At 43.0% G+C, this 27,573-nt stretch overlaps 1 protein-coding gene across 17 annotated transcripts in view; it reads right to left on the bottom strand.

Moving 5' to 3' along the window:
* ADGRL3 (adhesion G protein-coupled receptor L3) overlaps positions 1-27,573 on the bottom strand; it is a gene marked incomplete at both ends in the record, with an annotated part of 315,376 nt that overhangs the window by 70,198 nt on the left and 217,605 nt on the right. For 7 of the 17 annotated variants that reach the window (XM_084285913.1, XM_084285908.1, XM_084285910.1 and 4 more), the window contains 6 exons: positions 819-941; positions 1,753-1,936; positions 14,977-15,015; positions 18,773-18,958; positions 24,683-24,786; positions 26,986-27,291. In XM_084285913.1, the coding sequence (XP_084142039.1) occupies positions 819-941; positions 1,753-1,936; positions 14,977-15,015; positions 18,773-18,958; positions 24,683-24,786; positions 26,986-27,291 (942 nt within the window). The remainder of the gene's footprint in view (positions 1-818; positions 942-1,752; positions 1,937-14,976; positions 15,016-18,772; positions 18,959-24,682; positions 24,787-26,985; positions 27,292-27,573) is intronic. The other 10 variants (XM_084285898.1, XM_084285911.1, XM_084285907.1 and 7 more) reach the window with 3 other exon arrangements.

Raw genomic sequence — 27,573 nt, 5'->3', positions numbered from 1 at the left:
CAAAGTCTGTAGTAGAGTGCTTTCCCCCTATGCACAGGTTAATGTTGAAAAGACAGCCCCCATAGAATGCACACTCCTTGCAGAGTGGTAAAGCACCCAAACGAAGTACAGGCTTTAAAGGAACGCATAAATAGGAGCATGTCAGGCCCATTAGTAGAAAGCCTGGCACTCTGAAGTTGGTCTACAGTGGGGCTGGAGAAATCAACAAATGTGTCTGTTCAAATTCCTGATCTGGAAATAAATGACTTGGCAGCTTGAAGACAGCTCACGTACAACATCATCTTTAATTTATGGTATATCAAGAGCTTCATAAGCTACAGAGAGAGAGGCACTGAAGATTTAGACTCTTAACAGTTAATCAACCTTTCCTGCTACACTGGCTCATTACTAATATTTGGTACTATTATTTCTTCCCTCTTTTTTCAGATACTTGCAGAGTGCCCCACTGTACTCAAAAAAGCCTCTTATCCTGTACAAAGGCTCCCACTGCAGACAATAGTAGTTAAAAGGACTTTTCTGGACTCAGCACACTGCCCCAACAGAAACATCATTTAGGGATCTGGTGCATTTTTACCAGCACATAATGCTTTTGAAGGGTGTCAGTCACTCGGCAAAACAATACATTCCTTGTCAGCCAGCTTAGCATGCAGTTAAGGGCTTGGGAAGCTGGCATTAACATTAATGTAAATATTAACACAGTGATTAATGCTATGCTCACAATTGGTTAAACACAAAACAATGTTTACAAGCTGTTCATAAACAATGCCTTAAGCATGACTGATTCGGAAAGCCAGCATGGCCAGAGGTTCTGGACCTACCATTTCGACCATTTTGTTTCAAGGTATTTGCTGACAGCTGAATGGCGCTACCATGGCCCAGGTTCTGGGGAAACTTCAGATCTTCCAGATTTCCATCTGTGCTCAGCCTCGCAACCTCCAGCTCTGTATGCAAAAGAGACCAACAGTAAGAAAAATCACTACTGAAACAATCCTCTGCGCAATACTTTGAAGTTACAAAATGGTGCTCCAGACCACCTGAAAGCAGAGGAATCAAGTTACAGTGTTTCACACTAGACTCTGTTTGGACTCCTATTTCTTTTTAAATCTCTGCCCTGAAGAAGTTTTAAATTTAATTAAAAAAAAAAACAAATAAATTCTACTCTCTGTGGAACACAAAAGACAACCAGTTCTTGTAAACAAGAACCTCAGGATATTAAGGACAATGGTTAAAATGAAAATCTGAAAATGTTACTTCTTTGCCACTGGCGATTGCTACTTTCTGTAAATGTTATCAGTGCTCAGGATCTGTATTCATAGAAAAAGAAAGAAGAGTTGTTCTCATTTTACATATGCACAGTGGGAGTGCTGGTGCTTTCCATCATGCTTGTTTTTTAATTAAAATCAACAATCAGCCAAATAAAGACACAAATTTGTATGAAATGAAACACAATTGCATTACAGTGAACCATCTCCCTGTGAAGCGATGCTCTCATCGCCCTAGTAGATATTTTGCACTTAAAGCCAGGAGTAATAAAGGCAGCTTAGGTGTTCATTTTCCATGGGATTTCAAGGGTAGAGAGTTGCCTTATTCCTTTAGGCTCTTCTGGAAAGATTTCTAAGTCTTCCAGACAAAATGCCAAGCCACATCTAACAGATTGCTCTCCAGTTAATGTATGGCCAAGACAGAAACCAGGCTCCCCAGCCCTTTCTCTCCTTCTGGCTGCTCTCAGTATTTATGGGCTCTGCTTCTTACGGATATTGTCGGTGTTTTCCCGGACGATGTCCGTCTTCAGCAGGTTATCGGCCAGCACGAAGGCACTGTCCTCCACGGTGTCGAGTAACTTGGTGGCTGCTCGCTGCTGTTCACTTGCGTTGAGGTCCCTCCATGCATTCAGAGCCTGTGGCTGCAGGAGGTTGTTCACCGTCTCCACCATGGCCTGCAAGGGAGAGGAGCTGAGTAAGAAAGGACTTTAGCAAACCTAAAGTCGAGACCTCTGACATGCACTCATTTCCCTCCTCCACACACATTAGTTTATAGGGACAGGGCAACATTTTCTCTCCCTGACCATCAGGGCAGCCTAAAATGGAGTTAGTTATCATTTATTGCATTAGACACGAGAAGGAGAGGTCTTGATTTTATTCTAACGCAGACTGCTCAGATTAAGAAGGAATTAAGAACTAGGGGTGGCAGAGTAGGGGTGGAGAAATCCCTAAGGAAACGTGCATGAAAATATATTTCAAAACCCATTTGTGAAGCAGGTTGCTGCTATCGCCTGCACCAGAATTCGGAAGCAGGGCTGGGGCACTCATGGAAGCTATTCAGGAACTATCTGCATGGGTTAGGCTCGATAGAGAACACTTCCCATCACATAACCTCTGTCAGGCTGTCACGGCGATGCAGAGAGAGTTGAGTTACGCCGCTTCATCCAGAGAACCAGCAGGTGCCCCCACAGAGACTTTGATAAGCCGTGACATTTCAAATTGCTCCGTTCAGGAAGGAGCCGGCCCCACAGTAACAACCTCAGGACCTCCTGTGGTGCACCTTGCGCCCCGGGCTGCCCTGCACAAAGAGCTTTCCCATGGAGAGCTTCCCACAGGTTAATCTAGGAGCACATCCAGGGTCACACGGAACCACGCCGGCCTTGTGATCGCTAAATTACAGCGCTAGAGGCCTACCCAACCTGAAGGTTTTGCTCAGCCTTAGACCTCTGCTTAGTAACTAAGCAGAACCGACTCAGCTGTCTTCCAGGCAAGGATTTTCGGTGAGACCAGCCACACCAGCTGGTGAAACTGATAGTGCGGAGATAAATAATATACTTTGACAGTGTTTTCTTCTGCTGGTTAGTGTCTAGCTATGAGGCAGGCCTGCCCCACAAAGAAACACCTCCATTACCATCCATCGCTGACTACAGAATCCAACCTGCCCTTTGAGATGAAGGCGCCATTCTCAACAATTTTCTGCGTGTTGAAAGCGCAGTCATCAAACCCATACCTCTGATCTTCAAAGCAAAGACATTCCCATGGGATTTCTACATGTTGCAAGCCTAAAGTACCCTCCATGGCTCACTTTAATGAAAATACTTCAGTATTTACTCCTGACTGTTCTCCAGCAGAATTCTAAGGAAGAGCATTACAATAGTAACACATGGCACAAATGCCTCATTACTCTCTCCATCTACCTGAAAGGAAGGTGTAGGGAGCTGGGGGTTAGCCCCTTCTCACAGATAACTAGTAACAGGATTAGAGGGAATGGCCTCAAGTTGCCCCAGGGGAGGTTCAGGTTGGAAATGAGGAGACATTTCTTCTCAGAAAGAGCAGTCAGGCATTGGGACGAGTTGCCCAGGGAGGTGGTGGAGTCACCGTCCCTGGGGGTGTTCAAGGAAAAGTGGGACATGGTGCTTGGGGACATGGCTTAGTGGGTGACAGTGATGGTAGGGGGATGGTTGGACCAAATGATCTTGGAGATCTTTTCCAACCTTAGTGATTCTATGATTCCCAGTGCAAGGCATGCTGATGTCAACTCTGGGTCACACTGAACCAGAATTGGATTTTATTGTTATCTCCATGTGACCTTCAAGAATTTTCAATTACAACAAGGTTCAAGGAGAAGCAAGGACATCTAGACCTGCCACTGCTAGTGCTTTTAATCCCAGCAAAGACGTTTCACTTAGATAATGCCATGTGCATCCTAATCTTAAATGTCCTTCAGGTTGGATGTTTCTCATATCACCACAGCTCCTGTTGGAAGACAGAGGCAGAATCAGGCACCCTGACAGTAAAAAGCCCCTACTCTCCAACCTAATTAATGACAACTTAACTCAGTTGCTTTTCTGACAAATCTCTCCTTTACCTTCAGCAGATCTTTCCCTCCCTGGAAGCTATTGCCCTGGTCCTGTGATTAATAGACAACATTTCTCCTGAGCCTCACAGCTTGGTTTCCAAAGTATAAAGTAGTCAATGCTTTCATCACTGAAGCAAACTGAAATGGCAGAAAATCTCTTCCTTTATTGCCACTGCAAAAATCTTTTTCTTGTAAAGCTTTTACATTCCAGAGCTGGGATCCTGTTCTCATTTGCTGTTAAGCAGAAATTACTAACCATACATCAATTTCTTAAACTAATTATTAAACTAATTTTCCTAAGTAGTCTAAAAATTATCTTAACAAATGTGGTGTGTGCACAGAAAAAACAGGTTAGCAACTTCAACAGCCAAAAAGAAATACTAAAAAAACATTGCGTTTAAGTGTGGGGTTTTTTTTCAGCATTTTAAAATCTTGAAGCCTAATCGCTGTAGCTCTTAATAAAATTCAGTAGTTTACTTTGGTAGCTTATCTCCTTTCAGGCAAAAAGGAGGTGTTATTCTTTCACAGTCACCAAAAAAATCAACTATTTTGCTGTGCTGGCTCTACACAACATGGAGTTTTCTCACAAAGATCTTATATTCCTTGAAAGCAGAAAACAAGGATTTTTCTCACCTTTCAATATTACTGTGCAGACTACAATTTGCCTTACTTCTATTTAGCTCAGTTGTTAATAGTGTTTTTAAATCTCTGCTAAAACAATACGCTTTCATCAATATCTGAGTGGTGGAAATAGTCTTTGCAGCAGATCTAGCTCCTGGCTGTGGATGGAAAGGCAATGCTTATTTGTCTAAATATGAAACAGATGATGACATATTTGTGTTATGGTTAAACTTATGCTGCAAAGATATTTCCCCAGGAAAAAAAAAAATAAATTAGCACTTATTTATTTATTTATTAACAAAGCATCGTGCATGTATGCATACAAAGCTTGACAGAGAACCTCGGTTAGATTCCTCCTGCAAAATGTGTGCTCTCCATCCAATGGGCATCGTGATGCTGAGCATCCTCTAGAAATGACTAAACTTGAAATCAGCTACATCATATCACTTTGGATCCTGGGTCTGACACTAAAACTCTGGAAAGATTTCCAAGGACTTTGGTTCGGGTCCTTAGCAGAGATCTGAGTGAAGTTGGTAGACTGTCATCACTGGCATTACAACCAAGATGAATTTAGTCCATAGCTTTTCCCAGAGGGTCAATCCCCTCACCTGCCTCAGTGCATTAATCAAGTGTTCCCCGCATTATATTTCTGAGTGCAGCACTTCATTATGGCTGAGTGCTGCAGGCTGAAGCCAAGGAGATGAGGTGCTAATGAAATGTTTGCATTTTGGACATGAGCTGAGGTAGGTGTTTAAATGAAACCAAACAGCTGTTAAAGCAACAGTGTCTCTTGAGACAGAGATGCCAACTGGGAAAAGTTGGGCAGGGAACCAGGAACTGAGGAAAGTCAGGCACATGGGACAAGTACTTGCCTGTGTCTTTGCATTTAAGCTGAGGCTTTGTGGTTTAGGTGGGTTTGGCACCAACTGCAATGACTTTGTGGTCTGATGAAGCTCCAGCATAGGAGCAGCAGTGCCAATCTTCCAGCAAAGCCTCTCAGTGACCAGCAGAAGGGTTAGCCCTGACAGATGACCTTTGAAATGAAGAAAGCATGAGACAGGTCTGCTAGGGAGCTGATGACTTGTTGGGTTTTATCTGAGACCCTTGGTGATGGTGATAAAGGTGGGTATTTTCAGAGGGAGCTAAGGAAGTTTTGACTCGGCTCCATCCCACCTTGCTTCAAGAATTTAACATGCAGCACAGTCAGGAGCCCAGAAGCTCTCTAGTGTCTCTTCCCAGTCAAAGTAGAAGGAAGGATCATCTTCATATAGGTACCCAAAGACACGTGAGTTTAATCCTGTCCCTGAAGGACACAAAACCTATTTAAGGGTTCTGCATGAACCCTTACTGAAGACCTTGTCCCTGCTTCCCAAGCTGAAGGTATTCCACTGTTGTATTTTTCTTCTCTCCCCTGTCTTATTCCTCTTCCAAAAGCAGCTCAACTAGATGAACAACTTCCAAGTGAGCCAAAGCACTCTTGTGAGCCTCATGGACTCCAACATAACTCTATGTCCCCTACAGCACAGCACAAAACCAATGCCAAGGTTGCAGAGGCTTTAAGAATGAACAGCATACGCACATATATGCCCAGGGAGAAGGACAAAAGTAACTTAAATGACATCAAGGGAGTGCTTTCAAAAGGCATAGCTTGCTTGTTTGCAGCCTTAAAGTACGGATAAATGAGGGAAAAAGAGCACCAAGAAAGAAGACGTCCCATCTGTTTTTTTATCCTGAGATCTGTAGGTGTAGCTGTATGCTGACTACGGTATCAGGGTACCTATACAATCACTGAATGCTAAACCCCCTTAATGCAAGCCCATACAGAACAACCATTCTGGGTCTGATGACAGGTCCAATGAGTCTAATATTCTGTCTCCAACAGTGGCTTCAACTGGACATTAAGAAAAGAGTAATGCCAAGAGTGGAAGATAAATCCCAGGATGGCAATTCCTTTCATTAGGTGGCTATACAGCCTCACAGAGTATACATTCAATGTAAATAAATGTTAATAAATTGCACAGGGAGATTTTTTTTTTTCCCAGATAAGGGCATATGCTCATGGTTTCTTGATTTTGTCCCGAGGTTACAATACAGAAACAACATGTAAGACTTCCTTCTCAAACACTTATAAATTGGTATTAAAAGCTGCGTTGTCAAAAGGGCAACTAATTAGGAGTCTCACAGTAATTACACATCACTAAAAGGCTGATCATATATGTCCCATTGATTTCCTCTGTGACAGCTGCTTCATTCCATAAAACTGAATTTTGCATGTTGATTTATTTTTATCTTCTCCCCCTCTAGAAATGCCTGGCAAGAATATCTGTCTATATGACACATGGTTTAAACCTACAGGATAGTACATACCCAGCGACACCACATCCCTTTGTTTGTCTCTCACCATAACAACACCTAAAGCATTGCTGTTTGACAAAAGTAGGCTCTGTAATGTAAAATCTGTCTTCAGCTGGGAATTGAACCTCAAAATTACCAAGAGATGTCAGGCCTGCTAATCTCATTGCCGATTTTGGACCAGAGCTCGTTGTGCTGTGCTTAACCAACTCTCCTGGTGCTAGGTCCTAAAGGCGTTAGATCCTAAATGTTTATAGTTCATTTTAGCCTTTCACTAAGCAGCTGATGGAAGAACGCAAACCCCAATGAATTTAGGACTGGAGTACATTTTCAAGGGTGTGTGAGAAAATATTGCTTCGTGCCAAGTGAATACCAGCAAGCCCTACAGGGAACGCTGGTTGAGCGCCTCTGCTCAGTAATTTTCAAATTCACGGGTTGTCCTTCCTTACAAAACAGCACCTCCTTAAGATGAGACTGGAAACAGTATAAATTATTTTGCATGCATCTTATATCAAAGTCTAAGCTCCTGTAGCGGCACTGGGTGAAAAGGACAGTGGCATATGGCATTAAAGCACCACTTTTGCAATGACATTTCTACTAAAACTATGTGCTTTTTATAACTTATAAAACCCTATCTCACACTGCTAACACTCGTCTTCCTTGACCTAACAGGAATACTTGATGCAATGCACTTTGAAAAATTAGTACAGAAGGAGCTCCGTCAACAAAGCTGTGCTTTGCATTGATAGACTGAAATCATGGCTGGTGCATAAAAAAAAAAAAAAAAAAAAAAAAGCAGTGCTTGTACAGCTGCCCCTGCACAAAAGGTGTTTGTTGGTACAGCTTCGCTAAGAAAGGTTTGCTCACTCTTTCCTAGAACAGTGGTGCTAAGACCATAGAGGGCAATCACATAGATGCAGCTTTTGGCTGTGCTTACAGGTTGAGGTTCTGGTCCTGCTTGAGGCCTCTGGGTACTACTCCAAAACAAGTGCATCGTCATCTTTATTCAAAGCATGCAAAAAATGTTATTAGCCCACTTTTTAATAGCAGCTTGAGATTTTATGGTAAATTGGTGGAGAAAAAAAAGCACGAAAACCCTTTCAGGTCTAAAGTGCACAGTGAAAATGAAAAACACTTCAGAGAGTAGACGCACTGAAATGCGGATATGGTTCAATGATTGCAATATTGTGCTCTTTTTTCCCTTCTTTCTACTAGAAACTAGTAGTACTTTAAAAGAGCTTACCTGCCTCCTTGCTCAAGAATAGCTCATTTTTGTCTGTATTCATATGAAACACCCAGTGCCAAAATAACCCCTTTTTTAAAGCTATCAATATTTGCAAGACTCCAAACTAATTGAGTTAAAGGCACAATCAATGATATTGAAGACAAGTTCCGCTGGAAGCTGTGCAATTGTTGCCTCTGGCCCTAAAAAGTACCAGTACCAGAGAAGCTCCCATTAACTCTGAATATACCTGGTATAGCCAAAACGGGCACTCCAGATAAGAAGATGGGGATGAAAGCCTGGATTTGGGCATGTGAGGAGATCTGGTTCTGGCAAGGTAATTGCACTGAAAGGGACCAGCTCATGAAATGATGGACTTCAGAAGAGCACCCCAAACCCTCTACAACAGGGTCACCAATCATACTGAAACAGTCGTCTGCTATGTAGGACTTAGGTCAAAAATAGAAGCACACGTTATTTCCTCAGTTCCCTAAACAAGAAAAGGGTCTTTTTGGCTAAACGATTGCATTACATCCTGTTTCTTAGCTGAGATGGGCATTCAAATATGTCTGACAAGGCTCTTCACCTTTGCATGTTTTTTTCTTCTTGTCATTTATTATTCCAAATTAAAATTAGTCTCTGGTCAAAGCATAAATAAGCACACTGGAGACAATTCCTTACAGGGAAGCCCAGCCAATGTCTAAGGCTTTTTGCAAAGCAATTTGGTCAGAAGAAAACAACAGCAATAATCACTGAAATGGATAGACACATATTTAGATTGAATCTATCTGAACCATGGTTAAAAATTAAAATCATTAGAATACCTACTGCTAATCTCCACATCTGCCTTCAAGACTCACCCAGAAACACCAGTCCATGTCTAATACCAGAGCAGGTGACTGGCAACTGATGGCATCAGTTTTGGCGAACTGAACCAAAACCCACGATTACTACTCACGGTGAAGGCAGGTAGAGATCTTCAACTGGCCTTGCAGAGGAATTTCCAAAATGACTCCATAGATTCAGGGTATAGGTTTTCAAGAAAGAGCATGCAATCTCCTCTTTTAAATGCTACAGAAAATGTGTCTGCTCCAGGCACAGGAACTGTACCGAATCAGAAAGAGCCTGAATTTCAGCGGCGCTGAGAACTCACTGCAGTGGGAATAAAGGCACTGACCTTTATTACAATTAGGCCATCTACAAAAGCTTTCTTATGGAATTAACGGTCTTGCACTAGGCATGCAAGGTTTGCAATCTTGGCCTTGAACTACCAGTAATCTCCTAGTGGGAGCACAAAAAAAAATAATAAAAAATAGGAGATCTAAGAAATAAAAGGTGGTTACAAATTACAGGGTATGGTTTTTTACTTTGCTTAGTATATGAGGAAGAATATTTTAAGGTCAGAAGGCATCTGTAGGACTGAAATAAAAGCAATTGATTGGGAAGAAGGAAATAACATATGATCTGTTTCATCTAATGAGATCTTCCCTGCAGAATAAGCTGAAAACTGCATTTATGAATCATCTGTATTTGCTGCCCTACTGTTTGGGATTTGAGACTATACAAGCAACTGCTAGAATAATTACACAGGGGAAGTGAGTAAAGATGTAGAAAAAAAAAAAAATGGCTTGCAAACAATAAGAGCTTCTTTGATGGAATATCCATAGCCTTCAAGGGAACTCCTAGGGTGGCCATGAGATTCTTCTTTTCTCCCAGTGGTCCAAATTAAAGGGACATCCCCCACTGGCCTCTACGGTAACTCGTATTGAGACTTTTTCCTGTGCCACCAGGTTTAAGGGCTGAGTCAGCCTAAAGCAGAAAGTAAGCACACAGTAACACAGAAAACATTTTTTTTTCAGTTTTGCTGTGTTACATGTGACAGTATCATCATATATGTAGCTTAGCTGTAGGTAAAGGAACTCGTGGTCATATTCCTTTTTAATATTTACGTGAAGAATTTGGGATTCCAGCCACAAACCCAAGGCTGCGGCTTTGATCCTCCTCTCCCCTAACAACAGGCTCAGTGCAGCAGAAACATGCGGGGTGGGGATTTATATTTTTGCTCTTACTGACACAAATCAAGTGCAGGTTTATCAAGCTGTGAAGTATATTAAGTTCACAGAGTTTTAACAAAAGGGCTACCAACCCACAGAACCCTGCTGTGAGTCACACTTCTTTCAGATGTCCTTTTAATTATATTAAATGAAAGTTTGGGGCACTTTGATGCTTAGGGGCAAACATCTAGCTATCTTGAAAAAGCTGCTGAAAGTACTCCCCATAGCTATAGCTAATATCCTACATTGTATGCACACTGCTAACCAATTTATTCCAGCCACTTTAACAACGATACCTCTCCTGACAGGCCACGCAGAATAGCATCAGGAGTTGAGCAAGGCACAAATCATTAGAGGACTCTGAAAGTTGTCTGACACGCACCGCGGAGCTCTTTGTCATACAGCCAATTAAGTGACCAAACAAGGAACTCGAAAATCCTCATTAATTTGCCCCTTTCTCTATAAATGGAGGTTAGAGTCTTTCTTGTTGCAGGCACAACAAGAACACAGCTAAACGTGGCGTAATTCAATTTACTCTCCGTCTCAAGAGCTACAAGTTTCTTTCGTTTCATCCTCACAGAAGTTTGAGCCAACTGAGCAAGCAAGCAAGAAGGAGAAAAAACAGAATTAATCCACTTTAAATATTACTGGCAAAGTCCCAGACATACCTTTTATCTACCGAGAGCTGCTGGGTTTGAAAAAAGAATAGAAAAAAAGTCTCTTCTTTTACTCAGTCCTAAACTTAATGGCTTGAATCCCCTGGGGGAAAGCCTTTCATTTTTGCTTAGTACAGCAATTCCAACAGCCTGTGTTACAAGGGTGAGGTGTTCAGAAAACTTCCAGGAGAACTGGAAGGCTGAGGCTGACTGCAGCCACCGGCTGCCATCTGCTACCTGGACCCTGCCAGGCTCTCAGCACTGGCCTCGCTGGTGGCTGCAATGCCACCTGCACCCAGATGCTCTTGGGGTCCTCATGGGGTGGGTGGCACCTCCATAATCTCCATGTAGTGTACAGACAAGCCCTGAATTACAAAACAGAGCCAACTGGTTTACAGGACAGCCCAGAGGATAGCAGGAACCAGAGCAGAAAATGCTGTTAAGCCAGGAAAATGCTGCAAAAGCAACGCTCTGCTGCTTCCTTCCACACCTCCCACAGAACAGCCACTCAGTCTATCTATTGTATTCACCATCCTCCAGCTTTGAAGAAACTGAGGCTGGCTTAAAAAAAATAAAATAATTATAATAATGGGACCCCCCCGGGAAGTTTTTGCCCTCTGAGATCTGCATCTCAAATGCAGCACGCAGTTTCACGTGGGAAGGGGCTGCTGCCTGGCTTCATGATGCCTCTCAGCTGCAGACCACAAAATCCAAGCAGAGCAAGGAGGTGAGCTCAGACGCTCTAATCAAGAGCACACACGTGCTCAAGAGGGCTCTGCATGTCTGGACTGTGTGGTGTGAGCTTTTATTAAAAGCTTGTGTTTCCCATGTTTAAGAATTCCATGTTAATAGGGCCTCCCTTATTACAATATCTGAATGTTTTGGTTTGGTTTTGTGTGTATTTATTTATTTATTTATTTTTAACTTTATTACCCTTCTCGTATTCCCAGAGGTCAGGGGGATTGTATGCACAGTATTATGAGATGAGGAGCTGGGAAACAGTGAGCATGCGTCACTTGCTGAAGGGCATGGAAGAAATCTGTGACACCAAACCAAGTTTCACAGCTCTCAGCAGACAAATGTTTAGTGTTTCCTTCCACTCCAGAGCTTCACTATAAGGAGAAACACCTTCAGAAAATGAGTAAGTTCTGGAAAAAAAAATTAAAAAATCCAGAAAATTCTGACCAGCTTATGTCACACATCAGTCACCAAATGAGGCTACACTCACCCCATGTGTCACCCATTGTGACTCACTCTCCTGCACAAAGACTTCTTCCTTCCATTCCCAAAATAGACTGCCCGGAACTGCGGAAAGGTGGGCCTGAGTAATGCGGGGAGATGCAGCTCCAAGGGGAATTGGTGCAGAGATCTTCAGCCACTAAAATGCCAGTCACCTGCTCCAAGCTCTCCTTAGCCGATGGAGAACCCTTCCAAGTCCACTCACCCCACCCCTGTTGGACATCCACCTCTGTAAGCTCAGCCCATCTAGGCGACTCCTACTATCACAAATTAAAATTGATGCTGCAGTTTCTTAAACATCACGGCGATTGGCAAACCCCCAAGCTGTTGTCTGGTCGTTATATTAACACGTATTTATCGTACCACCCGTCAGATTGGCTCATGTTGGATTTTTGAGAGAAAAGAGATCATCTACCACATTTGCAACTAAAAGAGGAGCATCCATAATCTCTGTCTTCACTAAATAAAATCCCCGAGTTTATAACTCAATAAATATTGTGGCATTTTACAGACATATCTAATCAATACTTGTTTTAACTATGACATTACCCAGAAAAATAAGATGGTAAGCTGATACTGCGTCCCCACTGTTTCATCTTTGAATAACTCAGAACATTTCCAGTTCCATTTTACACATTTATTTATATTATTAATTTATTTTGGACTTTATAGGACTTTACACCTCAGCTGGCACAGGGGCTCTGTCCTAACCACTTAGGTTTTGTCAGCCCAAAGAAACCACTAAGACTGATATCAGTAATTATCATCTTCTCAAGTTACCCTCCCCTTCCCACAAATTCACCTGTTTTCAATTGCACATTTGATTTTTATAGTTACTGAGCATCTCTCACATAAACTGTACGGTGTTTTCCCTTGCCTAGGGAGCACAGCTGTGGATGCGCTTCATGACAAAGGGACCAGCAAAAGGAGATCATGTCAGCAATGCTGAAAACTCAATTTCTCTGCCATCGGTGGCATAGTTCCACGGAGCATTCACCTCCCAGCGACTTCACAAGATCTGGGCCTTCCCCATTTAAAATCTGTTGAAAAATTATTGCTAAGTTGTCTTTGCCAGCCCAGACATTTCACTGCCTGGTAAAGCAGAAGTGGCCTGTAACAGGAATACCTGCAGTCACGTTTAATTGCTATCACAGACAAACACTCCCCCCACAAGATTTTTTGCTGACTTCAGCAACACGATTTTCCAAATGGAAACATACTGTATGAAAATATGTCTAGATACATTATTTTACCTCCATATATTACAAGGCTGAGCTGGAAAGGTTCAATTAGGTCATCTAATTCCTTCTTCAAGCCCTCCATTACAGGACTGTCCTCTTCAATAGATTTACCAGCTTTGTTCATATTTACACTAAACAGCTTAGGCAATGAGCTTTCATCAGCTTTGGTCTACTACAGAGGTAGGCAAATGATTAATGTTTAAACATAGAAGTAGCCTTTCCAAGTGAAAGGCAAGGAGTCCTTGAAATTAATGGTAAGCTTAAGTCTATGCAGAATTCAAGATTTTATTCTATCAATGCCAAGATTTCTGTAGAGTATATTAAATCCACTATTCAGTACTGTTCGAAAGAAGACAAAAAGACCAGGAGCCTGCAATGAGTCTGCAGAGTGCACCTGTGCAGCTAAGGAAAGGACAAGGTTGAGTAGCATCCAATATCCCCAACAGGAGCGTGCAGTCCATGGTCAAACCAGCTTCACCATGTTTCAACCGTAGACAAGATAGCCAAACTGGGAGTAAGCACTGAAGGGTAAAATTTCCTTAAAATGATAAATGATCCTAAGGGAGGTCAGTCCAGATATGATACGTGTAAGTCCATAACTCATCTTTATCCATTAACGTTTATGTTAGGGAACAGATGAGGGATGGCTTGCTGTCATGGCCAAAGGGAAGACAGACACGCTACCAGCACAGAGGTGAACTGTTTTATATTTAATGCCCTAGAAATCTAAGCCATCTAATCTTCCAGATTAAATGAAGTATGCACTCACAAAATAAAGTCAGTATGAGCTGTAGGAACTTCCACTATGCAGAAAAAAAATCAGGTATTGACAGCCCCCTCCGCAAACGTGGGTTTCATTTTCACACCTCTGTTATATATACACACATAAATAATGACCAACCATCCGTAAGTTTAACATCGAAGTTCATAAGCACAAGACAGAAATTAGGAGGTAAAACACTCACATTTCTTAAAGCAGCATTAACTCACCCATAGTATACAAACAGCTTTATACAAAAGTCACTGGAGCAAGTGCTACAAACCTAGGTGACAGGATAAATAACGTCATGACCCAAGGCCCCGCTCTTGAAAAGACTACAGGCAGGTCTTTCCAAAACACTGGGACTTGACTTTGTTCATGTAAACACAATGTGAGCCTGCAAATTCAGGCCGCAGCTGGGTGAACTTTATGGGATGTTATGTTCCTAATCCTATATTTAGTTTGCAGCACTCTCCTCCTTCTTATATCCCTCTGCGAGGACACTCTGCATTTCATTATGATTCTACCTCCTTCCTCATGCCAAGTGCTGCAATTTTGAATTGTTTCTAAATTTGCAAGAGAAGAAGGAAAAGCAAGAAATTGCATGCAGCAGCTATTTGAGTGACACGTTGCTAGCAAAACCCAGGTGGTCTGGAGACACCTCTGCGAGCAGGGGGTTTTGCATTCTGGAATTGCATGCATCCAGACTGTTCTGCTTATTCCAGTGTCTGAATGGGTCTTGTCAGATCTCTCCTTTTTTTCCCCCCCACTTCCTTGTTCGGAGTTTTTGTCCCACATTTTTGTCAAGGCTGTGAACAACCTGGCAAGTGTGGAAGGGAAATGAATAATGAAATGATCACATTATCCTGTAACCTTAACCTTAGGACTTGCTGCCACACAGGTGGTAAAATCAGATTGACAGACAAGAACCACTTCACAGTCACTCAGTCAAACAACAACTGGACATGTGGATTAAAAACACAAGAAATACCTGGACATAGGCCCTGCAAGAGCGCTCCCTTTTCTGAAGCTGAGTCCATAAAGACAGCAGATTAAAGACGGAATAGAAAAAACAAGTTAGTGACAGAACAAGGGAAAAAATTTTGAAGAAAATGCCTATGTGAAAACCTCATTTCTCTTTTAAACAGCTCTCGAGAACGAACCAAACCAAAGGAAGCATGTGAGTTAGGCAGCAGTGGAAAGCTGGAAGGACGGGCTCCAGAAATAAAGGTTAGTCCTTTTTCAGTTAAGCACACACTGGGAACTTTGCAAGAGCAGCTGTTAGATGGTAGAAACACTTAGGTAAAGTGGAGGTGGTCAGGAGAGACAACCTTCTCCTTACAGCCTGGAGTTTTCATGTCAAACAAGGCTGGGATGGATGGGGATAATGGTTATTTTTGTGAAAGGAGAGTGGGCTCTGCAGCTGGAGAGTGCTGATGGCATAGTGAGCTATAACCCAGCTTTGGACAAGCAGGGAGCAAGCTGTACGCAGGATATATCTAGGTCTAGACTCATCCTGAGACACCTGCTCAAGGCAGAGCCTCTCAACCAGCTTTATCTCACCTTAATGCCAGCTCTGGAGCACGTCAAGTGTGATCACACCTGAAGCTGTGGGAGAGAGCGTTGCCCAGAGCTCCTGAATGCATGAATGGCCATTGAAAAGCTTATAACAAGGAAATGGGAATCAGATTTGGTATTTCCAGTTGAGGCCATTTTCTCCTCTTTGGATTAAGCTGCTTGTTTAGGACTGAGTTTTCCAATTTTCTCTTATACTGCATTGTGCTTTCCTTTGTAATTACTGGGTCTAAATACTTTATATGCTGAATAGCCTTTCCATAAAGAATCCCACCTTCTTAATAGGAGCCACATTTAAGACTGTACTTTGATATGCACTTGCATGCCTCCTGCCTGATAACTGCACTTCAGTGTGTCATGAAATTCAAACAGGCACTTATTTACCTCCCTGGGACTTTGCAGGCTGTCTGCAGCAGTGAGCTAGAAATGAGACCGCTCTGCAGCAGCGCAACTAAAGTCAGGCTGCTCGGAGCCACTGGTTTTGCTGGGTTGCTTCTTGCTGATGTACCTGAGTTGGAAATGCCTGTCCACGGAGATTCGGGGTAACATACTCTCAGCTCCCAGCAGTGCCATCCCATGAGGACAGCTGAGAGCCAGATCTGTCCCCTAGAGTTCTGAGACTCCGAAACAAACAAAGTACACTCAGGTACCAGGCAGTGTCTAATTTCAATTTCTAAATCATCAATTTCTAACAGTAGAAACCTTCTCTGGGTAAACTTGGCCAGTATGAAGACTTTTCAGACACAAATGGAGATCAAAGAAAGCCTTGCTGGAAATTACAGAGCTATCTACTTGGGGGTCTCACCAGTCCACTATAGAACGATTATTACCTTAATTAAGCCTGATCCAGTGGAAAGCACAACGCTTTTAGTGACAGGAAAGTGGCTCCTGAAAGATGATGGCTTTTAAAAACTCTGATTATGCCAGTTTACCTTAATTCATTGTACATCAGCTTGTAAAAAATAATAAAAAAAATAAGAGCACAGGTGAATGCTTTCAGATGGAGCATGAAGGCAAGTCCCCAGCACATTTCCTTTAATGATTAAAAGAATATTTAATGGCTAGTGCTTACTTTATTTCTCCTTTCTGACTAAACAACACTAACTAAAACTCTTTGTAAATTACTTTTTCCTTTTTTTTTTCTTTCTTTTTTTTTTTTTTCTTTTCTTTTTTTTCTGGAAATACTCTTGATCAGTGAAGGGGAAAATGGAGCAGTAACTCTGCTGCCTTTTGTTTGCCCGATACTACTTCCAAGTCGAATTCATGCATTCTTAAATGAACACAGAGCAGTTGCTCTTCTAAAGAATTAAGTGGGGAATGAGAGCAAGTAAATTACCGAGCCTGTCATTTGGATCACTGACTCGCATCGTTGTTTTGCAGGACTCCACACGGTCCAGAATTTTAATGTGGAGTGCAATTGATTTGTATGAGCTGCTTGTGCAAAGCTGATGGTGGTGGTGGTGGGGGAATCTGCACGGGGAGCCACAGGAGGGACAGCAGAGCTGAGCAGCTCTGCCTTTCCAAACCTTCCCGTGACAGCGGTAACTCCCACCTTTCCCCAAGATACAACCCCATTTCGTGTAATAAGAACAAATATTGGAAGGTAGGATATAAAAAGATGAAAAATATGTGATTGCAAAGCTGAAGTGACAAAATGTTGGGTATGGCTAGGACATATTCAGAAGAGCAAGCAGACTAGAATCATGAAACCCGTTAGTAGGTGACATTAATTGCTGGTTTTACCTCATATTGTCAGATATCGCCATAATTTCAAATAAAACCATGGTTGGATTATAACAAAAATGTTATGCTGATGTAACAGTTAATACAAGTATTACCTACTTTGTTATAAAATAGCTGGAAGCAGCACTAATTAAAAGCATCAGGACAACCCCATTCCTTGCACATGCAAAGCACATGATATGCAGGACTTCAGTTCCCATGTGGCTGTAATTTTAAACAATCCTGAAGCCCTTCTCATTTAAAACAGAATAAGTCCACAATAATATTTTACAACAGAGAGACGTTACTTCCCTGAAAAATATGTTTCTTCAGAAGACATGGAAGAAATTTTAGGCTTAGCTGGGATCATTTATTCCCCGTATAACCTTGTGACCAAATTCTGTTCTCACTTACATGGATGCCCGAACTGTCCGAGCCAACTACACAGTTGAGAACAATATCTGGTGTCTTATTTTAAGTAGGTGGCCAATATAACCATGTGCTGGTAGCCACAGGATTCAGCTTCACTTTGTTCTGATGACCAGGCCTGCACAATGCACTGCCTGAGTCCCAGATAATTCTCATCCTGTGCATTTACATGAGATTCAGTGATGAAGAAGGCTCTGGACCCAGGAAAACCTCAGCTTTAAATATATTCTTACAGACTCCACAGCCAATATTTTCTCCCATAATTGGCAACGTCTAGCATCTTTAGTATGTAGCAGGTGCACTTAAATATAGAAATGACAAAATGACTCGTAATTCTTTTTCTTCAGAGGGCAGATAAACCACAGAGTCACTGTGCAGAAATGTGCTTCTGGACTGTCACAGGTAATTATTACAAAGGCCCTCTAATACTAAAACATCTTAAGCACCTTAAATGTAAATAAGCTGCCATCTAATGTGACTTTGATAAATGTATCTCAAGTGTAAATAAACGTGTATCTGCTTTTGTTTATATTTATGCATAAAAGTGCCCATTTGACCTTCACATCCAGCGTCTTTTAATGTTACAAGATGAAAAATCAAAACTCAGACTGTCTCTGCATCTCAGGGTTTTAAAAATTCAAATTTTCTGGATTATATTACATGTCGTTTCACAGACAATTCAGCACTGGAAACGCTGGGCAAAAGTCTAGTCTCAGTCATGTTGGCACAAATCCACAATAATTGCCATGGTATCACTTGAGTTATTCTCATACTGAGCCACGAGTGCTGAGACCACAATGAAGTACCAGGAGTACATATATCTACACATCTAAGGGTATACATTTCCCAGCACCAACAGTACACTTGGCATTTACAACTGTTTTGTTTCTCAGCAGAATAAAATGCACTGTAAACGAAAAACTGCCAGGTACTCTTGTCTACTAAGAAAGAATGGCTGCCCTAAAATGGCACTCGTTCAGAATGAGATTTCTAATAGCTCTCCAGGGACAGCCAAACCTTTCTTCAGCCTCCTGTCCTTTCCCTAGGCCCTTTGTTTTTACCTTATTTAAGCTGCGTGCAGCGCTGTCCTTCCCGCCTGGAGTCAGGTTTCGGAGCTGCACATCAAGCAAGTTGACCAGCTGGACCATGGCAGACACGGAGTACGTGATATCACCAGCGTACAAGTGGTTTTTCGTGTGCTCCGCAAGTTCTCGGGCGATATTGGCAGCCATCTCCCCCGACTTCATCTGCAATTGAGAAAGCAGGGGAAAAGGTTGTCCCTAACTGTTAGTATGACATTACTCCAGGCCCCCAGCCCCACAGAAGAAACAAAAAAGAAACACAAATAGATGACATAGCTCAGACAAACAAGAGGAAAAAAGCTGACAAATTCCATTGCATGGATTTAGCAATCAGGTGTTAATTTAACGCTTAGCGCTTGCACACAAGAGATGTGCTCCTTACCTCAGTGGGCACTACTTCTGTGATAAGTCTAGTGATTCTTAGCTTAAAAACATACTAACTCAGGAGCAAAAGGTTTAAGCCTTCAAATAAAGGCTTGCTGGAAGGGAAAACCAAGTAGGCTGTTTGGTTGTATCTGCTATTAAAAGACTCTTATTGTCTAATTGAGTCATAAAATTCATGACTCACCTACAGAGAAATTCACTGTGTAATTATTTGAGAAGCTCTCTCTTTCCATAATGTTTTTTTCCTTCTTTCTTGCTCTCCTCACCTGTTGTCCCTTTCCTCTCCCATGCCACGAGGATTGGGGTCAGGGCAGCTAGTCCCATCTCCTTTCTGTGAGCAGCCCAGTACAAGAATACTATTGCTGCTTTCTAATCTTCCTTCATTATATGCCACTCCAATCTGGAACGCATATGCATAGGGAATATGCCAGGCATAAGGAGAAATTACACAGGATGACATTTAAATGAAGGTCCCACTTCTCCTTCAGGCTTAATGACCAACTCTGCTGGGTTCTTCATATGAAATTTCCAATTGTCTTATCTTCCAACAGCTAGGAATCAGATATTTCTCTTCCTCCCTCAATTTCTGGTGCTTATTGTAAAAGCAAGATTCCAGAGAAAGATTGCAGACAGAGCTTCTACCTCTCAGTAAATCAATTAGCTCAGTTATAAATGAATAACTTACTTCCATCAATTTGACAGCAACAGCCCATCTGATTTAATGAGATCTAACTGAAGACGTTCATATGCTCATCTTCAGAGAATTAAGGCGTATGATGATATAGATAAGACAAATAAAGGAGATAATGTGTTGTTCTTCCCATTAGAGCAATGATAACATATATTCAAAAATTGAATGATTTCTCCTTGTAACACACAAGGCTAATGCCATAGAAACCAGATCCTATTCTTACAGCTGCCTGATCTCCTAAGCAGCTGAAGAATGCCACATGTCAGCACAGGGGCTGAATTTTAACCTCCTCCATTGGCACCCAGGCCTTTAAAGAATGGCTGCATCAAATCCCTTTACATATAGAAATCAATGACAGGATTTTCCTGCAGTTTGTCCCTGGAGCTTAACATGTATCATGACAGACAATGTTTGTGTGTGCCCTACAGAAAACTGCAAAATTCCAAGAATTGCAATTTTTACTCGTGTCAGAAGAAAAAAACCCTGCTACTCAGCATTTGATGCATCCATTTTCCCTTGGGCCATGCACCTTCGCAGACTGGCCTACTCATAGCAAACCTCCCTAATTCTTTCAAGCATTTGAAGCTGCAGTTTAGGTGTCCTCCACGCAGTCCTGTCAAAACCAACTTCTGCTATCAGTCCCTAAACGCTGACTAAAATGCATGCCTGGTGTTGTGTAAAAACATGACTGAACTTTTTGCATTAATTATATGTAACACAGCAAAGCTCACTGCTGCCCAAAAGGATGCATTTAAGTAACGTTCCTTGGGAACTTCCCTTCTGTAAAGCACCTCTCCACAGCTTCCCCTTCATTACTGCTGCATGGAAGACAAGCTTCTTATTAGTTATTTCTTCCCAAAAGTGCAGTAGTCTTTAAGTCAAACACTAACACAGTCACCACCATCCGCAGAAAACAGGAACAATCTTACAAAGTTCTTTGAGGGTCAGGCTGTTGCTGCAAGGCAGGCACGAAGTAGAGGAAAAAGGTACAAATAACTGAGTTTTCTGCTGGTAGGCTGAAGAAAAATAAATGAAGTAAAAATAATACATCTCTTTTTGACTTGAGACTAAAGTGTTGTTTTTTTTTTTTTCATTTTCTGTCTTGATTGTGAAAAAAATTAAGATTAAAAATAAAAAGGATTGTGGGATAAAAGAAAACATTCTGTTCAAACTAAATTTAATTTCTGGTTGTTTTGGGTGGTTTTTAGCCTTTTGCAAATTGGTTAAATCTGGTCTTAGAATGCTAATTTGAAGGAGAGAGAATGTGTTTCCTGCCAAAAATCTAAGCACACAAACCCATACTTTCCTAGCTCTGTCAAAAAAATGCTCCCCTCTTCATTTGAGCATGCTGGCAGCATTCAGTCCAGATTTACAAATGAGCACTGGCACACCTGAAACCATGCTGTGCAACCCTCGCTAACATTTTTCTAGTTTAGACCACCGTCTCTTGTATTCTTACAACTGAAACGACTGTGAAGTAATGGCTGTTGGGTAGGGCGTGTTTTCCTGCCTGCTTCATATACTCCAAGGAAGAGAAACAGGGAGTTTTGTCTGGAAGGACTAACAACAACCCTTCTGCGGCGTGCTTGCTGTTTCATCCCTACCTTTCTCACAGGGAAATGACTGAAGAAGAGGATGGTAGAATAAAAAATGAGGGAAATTGCAGAGAAGATGACTTTAGGGAAGAAAAATCACAGGAAATAAGAAAGATGCTGGGTACGGGAGCAAATGTGCTGAAACATCAGCAGGCATAATGGCAAAAATATTTTCCTGTAGCCTGGGGCCGACAGCAATATAAAGAAACAAGAAAACATGGTATGAAAGATTGAACTAGGGTTTTTAAAAATAGTAGCATGCAGATGGACCAGCCAGCTTTAAAGGCCATGGAGCTGAGGTCATTTTCTGGAGGGACAAACATCTGACAGGTTTCATCAGGGCCAAAACAGGGGCTGTGGGACAACTTCTGATATTGCAAAGACTTCGTGGCCGTTTTGTTTCCTTGGCAGAGGTTTCATTATGCACATGCGTTCACACAACAGGGTCAGAGCATATCTACCATCCTTCTCTTTTTTTCTGAAGAAAGTGTGACTCCAGCTGACATCCAAATCCAATTAATGTCCAATTAATATCTGAGAGCTGTAGCACCTGCTGCACCAAGTACCTTGCAGTGCTCCCAACACAGTCAAAAGCACCCTGGATGTAGGATTTCACGGGGGTGTCACCAAGGCTGTGACTTCACCCTCAGGCCTGGACACAATGAGGTGGTGATATCCTCCACAAAACCCCACTCTTTCTGTCATACACGGCCAAGCAGATCCTTCTTATTATCCTACAAAACAAAATATCTTCTCTTTCAGAGCCTCGAAGCTGGGCTTAGTGCGAGGACCCTCCACTGAAAGTCACAGTGAGGAAAAGACATTTTCAGGCATCTTGCAGAGTATGCAAAGGCCAGTACTGATGGAAGTAAGAGATAAAACAAACAGGCTGAGGCTGAACGTATGACCTCATGATTAGGGCGATGCAATGTATCCAAGCTGACCTTTTTGCTTCCTTTTACTGCTTGACTCTGGAAGTAACCCACACAGCAGTGCATAATTCAATAGCACTGGCAAGTTTATTCTCCTGCTACAGTACGAGGGCATGGTAGGCACCAACAATAAAGTTAAAGTAAATGTCAGGGGGCCAATGAATTGCTGAAGCAGACATTTGTTCTGATCTTCCATCAAGCACAATAACTCTAATGGAAGCTAATAGAGGGTTGTAAAACCTAATACCGTGATGCAAGCAGGCAAACACCCAGTGTACAGTTTGAGCAGAGCAGGAGAAAGAACAGAAGTAATAATCCTTTGCTATAGAGATGTGAATGCAAGCACGGCATTCCCCTACCATCCCTGCCAAGGGAATTGTCCTGTCCAGACTGGGGATGTGTAAATCCAGTGCCCAATTTATGAACAAGTCAGTCTCCAACTCTAAGGCCAGTGATGATTTCCAATCTCCTTACTCAGGCAGGGGCACCAAGTGGTTATTGGTTATTTCCGAAGCGATTTAAAATTCTGTTTGCTGTAAGAATTACTGAACGAAAACCCCAACACAAGCCTCTAGGTAAGCCTGGCATGGCTTTCCTCTCAGAAGGCACTCCTAGAAAGGCTGGAGGCAGACCTCCATAGTGGTTGGGCCACAGGGTCCCAAGTTCCCAGAAAATTCCCACACATGCACCAAAACATTAGATCCAGAGCTGTTTAGCAGATCCCCCTAGTCTTTTCATTGACTGATGAAACATCCCCAAAGCTGAACGTAGCTAAATTTCTCCAGAAAAACAATATCCTCCTACCCTTCCCCCTCCAAAAAAAAAACTCCTTCCCTGTTGTGGCCTGCTCAGCATTTCTGAAAACCTGGCTCTTCAATTTTAGCCTCTTTTGAAAGCACGTAACAAATTAAATGTGCCTCATTTGTTAGGCAAATGATAGCTGTGGTTTCAAATAAAATAAGCCTAACCTTGATGGAAATTTCATCAGTGCAGGCTATTATTTCCCTCTGCTAATGGCTAACGGCCTAGCCATCTTCACCGAGCAGCAAGAGGTCTCCCAGCTGCCTGGGTGAATTATGGCTAGAGTAAGTAATATTAACCCCTCCAGGATAAGTACGTGGGTCATAAAACAAGAGTTGCACAGCTGCTAATGGCAGCAAAGGCAGTCTTTATTAATCAGCTAGCCTTAGCTTATGGCAGGAGAGCTGCCCAACCTCCTGTGTGCGACAAAAGCACCGGGAAGGACCAGGGGCTTCCTAATGGCTGTGCTGTCCCACAGCAGCCCCACATTAACCAATGTCTTCCCCTATTTTGGGGGAGGTATGGGTATAAATACAGCTGAAGTTGAGCGGGGGCAGTCGGTCACAGATTGCTGAGCCTCAACTAAGATGGGGGACGGGGAGGAGAAAGACAGACAGCCCCATCTGTAGGGTCATCCCATCCCGTTCACCAGCGAGCACGAGCTCTCCCAGAGCGCAGCACGGCTAGCCTGCAGTACTGGGAATCTCTTGCTCCGGCTAAAGGAGTGAATAAATCCACCCAAATTGCTATAATAAGGATTCAGCCCACAGACTCTATGGCGTAAACACACATCTGGTCTCTGTTTGTAATGAAATCAGCTGAAAGCACCACTGTGCATTAATAACAAAAATGTTCAACATATTGCTACCAAATAAGCTCTGCTTGTCTTGAACTTCCATTGTCACATGTTAATGCACTTTTAACACTGATAAATGACGAAGTGCTACAAAACATTCATCAAGGGACTTAGAAGTCAAAAGATATGCATTACTGCAGCATTGTTTTCTATTCCACCACTCCTTTCACAATTTGGGAAGAAGTTAAAAACAGAAAGTCAGTAGTGCGGCACAAACATTTCATACTGAGCCTGCCTTTCTTTGGTAAAGATTTCTCAGCTACGGGGTTTATCCTGTGCTTGCATGGCGGGAGAAAATCCTTGGGGATGCATGAAAGGGAAAGTTTCCTTTTGCACTGTCAGCACTTTCCACATGTCCATCTGCCTCCTCCTCTCCCTCCTTTTCTTGCCACAAACAAGAACTATCATTCATTCCAGTTTAATTCCACTCTCCAGCCCCTTTCCTTTTCCTTCCCTCACCCTCTTTACCTTAATTTCCATCACATTTTTACGGTCTTTTTTTTGTTTTCTCCTTGCAATACTTAGCTACTACACACGGCTCATGCTGTAAGCGTGATTGCTGGTGACTTCGGGGCCTCTGGAAGGTCACTGCACACACTTGGCGTGGTCAACATGTGGAGAAGGTTTTACCTTCTGAGTGATGTGGTTGATCCAGGGAGAAGAGCAGTTGCTGAGGTCTGGTCCTTGGGGCTCCCAGATCCCATCTGGTGCAAGACACCGGAAAGTCGCAACACCTGGAACAGGAAAGGCACCGTGTTCAGAATTACCACCTGAATTTCCCCCACAGGACTCCATCTCACAGGCTTCACGTCACACCGACTGAAACATCACGCGAAGCCTGGGAGCTTACTTGTGCTTGGGACCAAAGCAGGATGCCTCTGACTCGTCTCAGTGCTCTAATCTCCCATCACCTTGTTGCTTAGGGCTCTCAGGCATAGAAGACTAATGAAGTAGGGCAGGGATAGCATTTCCATTTCACCTAAGAGACGATGGACAGACGTCTTTGCCTCAGGCCAGATAGGAAAGCTCCCAGGGAGTAAGGAACTGAAGCTGGATCTCAACCACTGAGCCAGCACCCCAAGTGCTGGGCTGGCCGTTCTGCCTGCTCTGCCCCGCTGGTGGTGCCTCAGTATCAGACCCTGAGCTTTGACTTCCTTGCCCCCCGCTGCTTTATGAAGGTTTTACTGCTCTGAATCATCATTAAACCGTTTGGGTGGAACCATGCAAAAGTTTAAATGCTAAAAATGCTAAGATGTAATGCTGGGCTTTCCCATCCACCCCTGACCATTAAGAAGGACTCTAGAGGAAAGTTTTGTTTGGCAAATACCTCCCAGATCCCTGCTGCAAAAGACAGTAAAGAGTCTCTGGCCCTTCCAGACGAAGAAAAACATGTCCAAAATGATGCAGTTTAAAGAACTTTAAAAAGCAAGAAAGCCAGTACATAGATTAAAGACTCTGCATCCTATAAAGTGCTCTACCCTGCAGAGCTAAACTTTTCAACGGGGGAGTGAATTACATACTAGGTCTGATAGTAGCGCCGATTAAAAACAGTGAGGGTTTGCTGATGCCTTCAAAGGGAGTGGGAAGAGGCCCACTGCTAATATACCGTGGCTTTTAACAAATCACATGAATCACTGAAATTAGAGACTGGAAAGGCTTATTGCCTACACCAGACCATCCCCTGTCAACATGTTGGGTTTGTTCTTTTTTTTTTTTTTTTTTTCTTAGCTATTTCCATCCAATCCTTTGCTCTTGTGCTTAGAAAATAGCTCCCTGCATCCAGCCTTCATTTTCCCTTTTTATCATTCCTTTCCCTTTTCACAACTTCAGTTCCGACTACCCTTTCCTCTCTCTGGGAACCACATGATACCTTTCGCACACCTAATTTTACCAAGCGGGGCTGAGAAAGACAGTAAAAATGTTTTTTTTACCTACTCTCACCATTGATGTCTTTCCATGCCTCTCATCCTTGACGTACATTTTATCAGCCTGACTTCACTGAATTCAAGAGAGAGTCAGAATTTGTATACACAGGTGTGAATGGCTCTCCAGGGCAATAGAGAGGAGAATTAATAGAGCCTCCTCTGCAAGCCAGATCCCTCCAGCCCTTATTTTCAGGCAATTTCCTCCACCTTCCGATTTCTTCTTGGCAAGCTGGTTCTCAGGTCTGGACACCAAGACTAGCTTGAATAATAAACTCTTTCCCAAAAACTGCATTTGTTAAAATACAGTAAACTAAACCATATGTCAGAGCCCATTATTCAGTCCATTGTGTTTTAATTTGGAGAGAAAATCTCCAAAAGCAACCTTTCGGAAGAAAACAACTGAGGGAAGAGTAGAAGAAAAGGAACAAAACCCAGTAAACCATAAACCATTTTGAAAGAGTTGGCTTGGTTTTCTCCCTGCTTTCCCTGCTGATTGCACCGGATGCTGGCTGCAGCTTGAAAAATCACTCGTGGTGGTTCAGGAGTACGATCTGGGAATACCTGTGCTAGGAAAGGCCAGCCACGGCCTTTGAAATGCAAACAGTGAAGCAGAGAGCTTCGTCAAAATGTGTGTGTTGTTGTGGATTATTTTTTTTTAGCCAAACAAGCGAAGTGTCAGCCATCAACACCCCAGTCAGTGAGCCCAGAGGCTACAAATACAGCCAGAGCAGGGATAACAGGCGTACTGTATACAGCTTGTGGAGGCAGGATTTCTTACAGCACATCAAGCTCAATCCCGAAAGGTTATTAGCTTCTCCTTTCCTTCAGCCAGAGCTTGGGATGCCAAAGCTCCTGCACAACGTGCTCAGCACATCGAGGCTTCAGCCAGGCCAGCTGTCTGCCATACTTCTCCAAGGCAGCATAGACCTGACAAAGGGCTGTGGCATAATCCACTGATGAAAATGTGTCTGCCACAGGGGCCTGTGGTCAGGCCACCTCTCGACTTACCTATGGAGCCCATGGGACACGGCTGCTTTGCCACCTGCCCCTGCCGGGTACGAGACCACATAATATCACGGGCTTCCATGGGGTCGCAGCTCTCTGCGCCCGCCGGGGGCAGCTGGGAGGAGGCAGGAGGCAGGTGTGTGGTCATTTCGTCGGGGACATCAGCCATGGGCGACGGCGTGCTGGTGCTCCTGTTCCTCCTGCCCAAGGCGGAGGTGGTGGTGGGGCGGCCGGTGCTGCTGGTGGCCATCCGCGGCGTGGTGCTGGCAGTGGTGCTCCCCGGGCCCAGCGCCCCTGAGGTGGATATTCCTGAAACAAAGCCAAAGCTGGTTAAAGAGAGGGAGGGAAAAAAGGCAGGTGGAGTGGATTCAGTCCTGAGGCTGTCCCTGCCACGCAAAGCAGCCTGCAGGGTGTAGCAGGAGCTGCAGCGAGTGCGGTGCTTGCTGCCTTTAAGAGATGCTCAAACTCACAGTGAGGGAAGCACACAGGGGGGTAATGACCACTGGAGCACATCTGATTTTCCAAAAGCACTAGCATCTGATGAAAATAAAGCAGCATTTTATGCCCTCCCCGTTTTTCTTTCTGGCATTT

The sequence above is a fragment of the Netta rufina genome (assembly GCF_964035555.1).
Source record: "Netta rufina genome assembly, chromosome: 4".
Classification (NCBI taxonomy): Eukaryota; Metazoa; Chordata; class Aves; order Anseriformes; family Anatidae; genus Netta; species Netta rufina.
The sequence above is the reverse complement of the archived record's forward strand: the minus strand, read 5'-3'. Positions and strand labels throughout refer to the sequence as shown.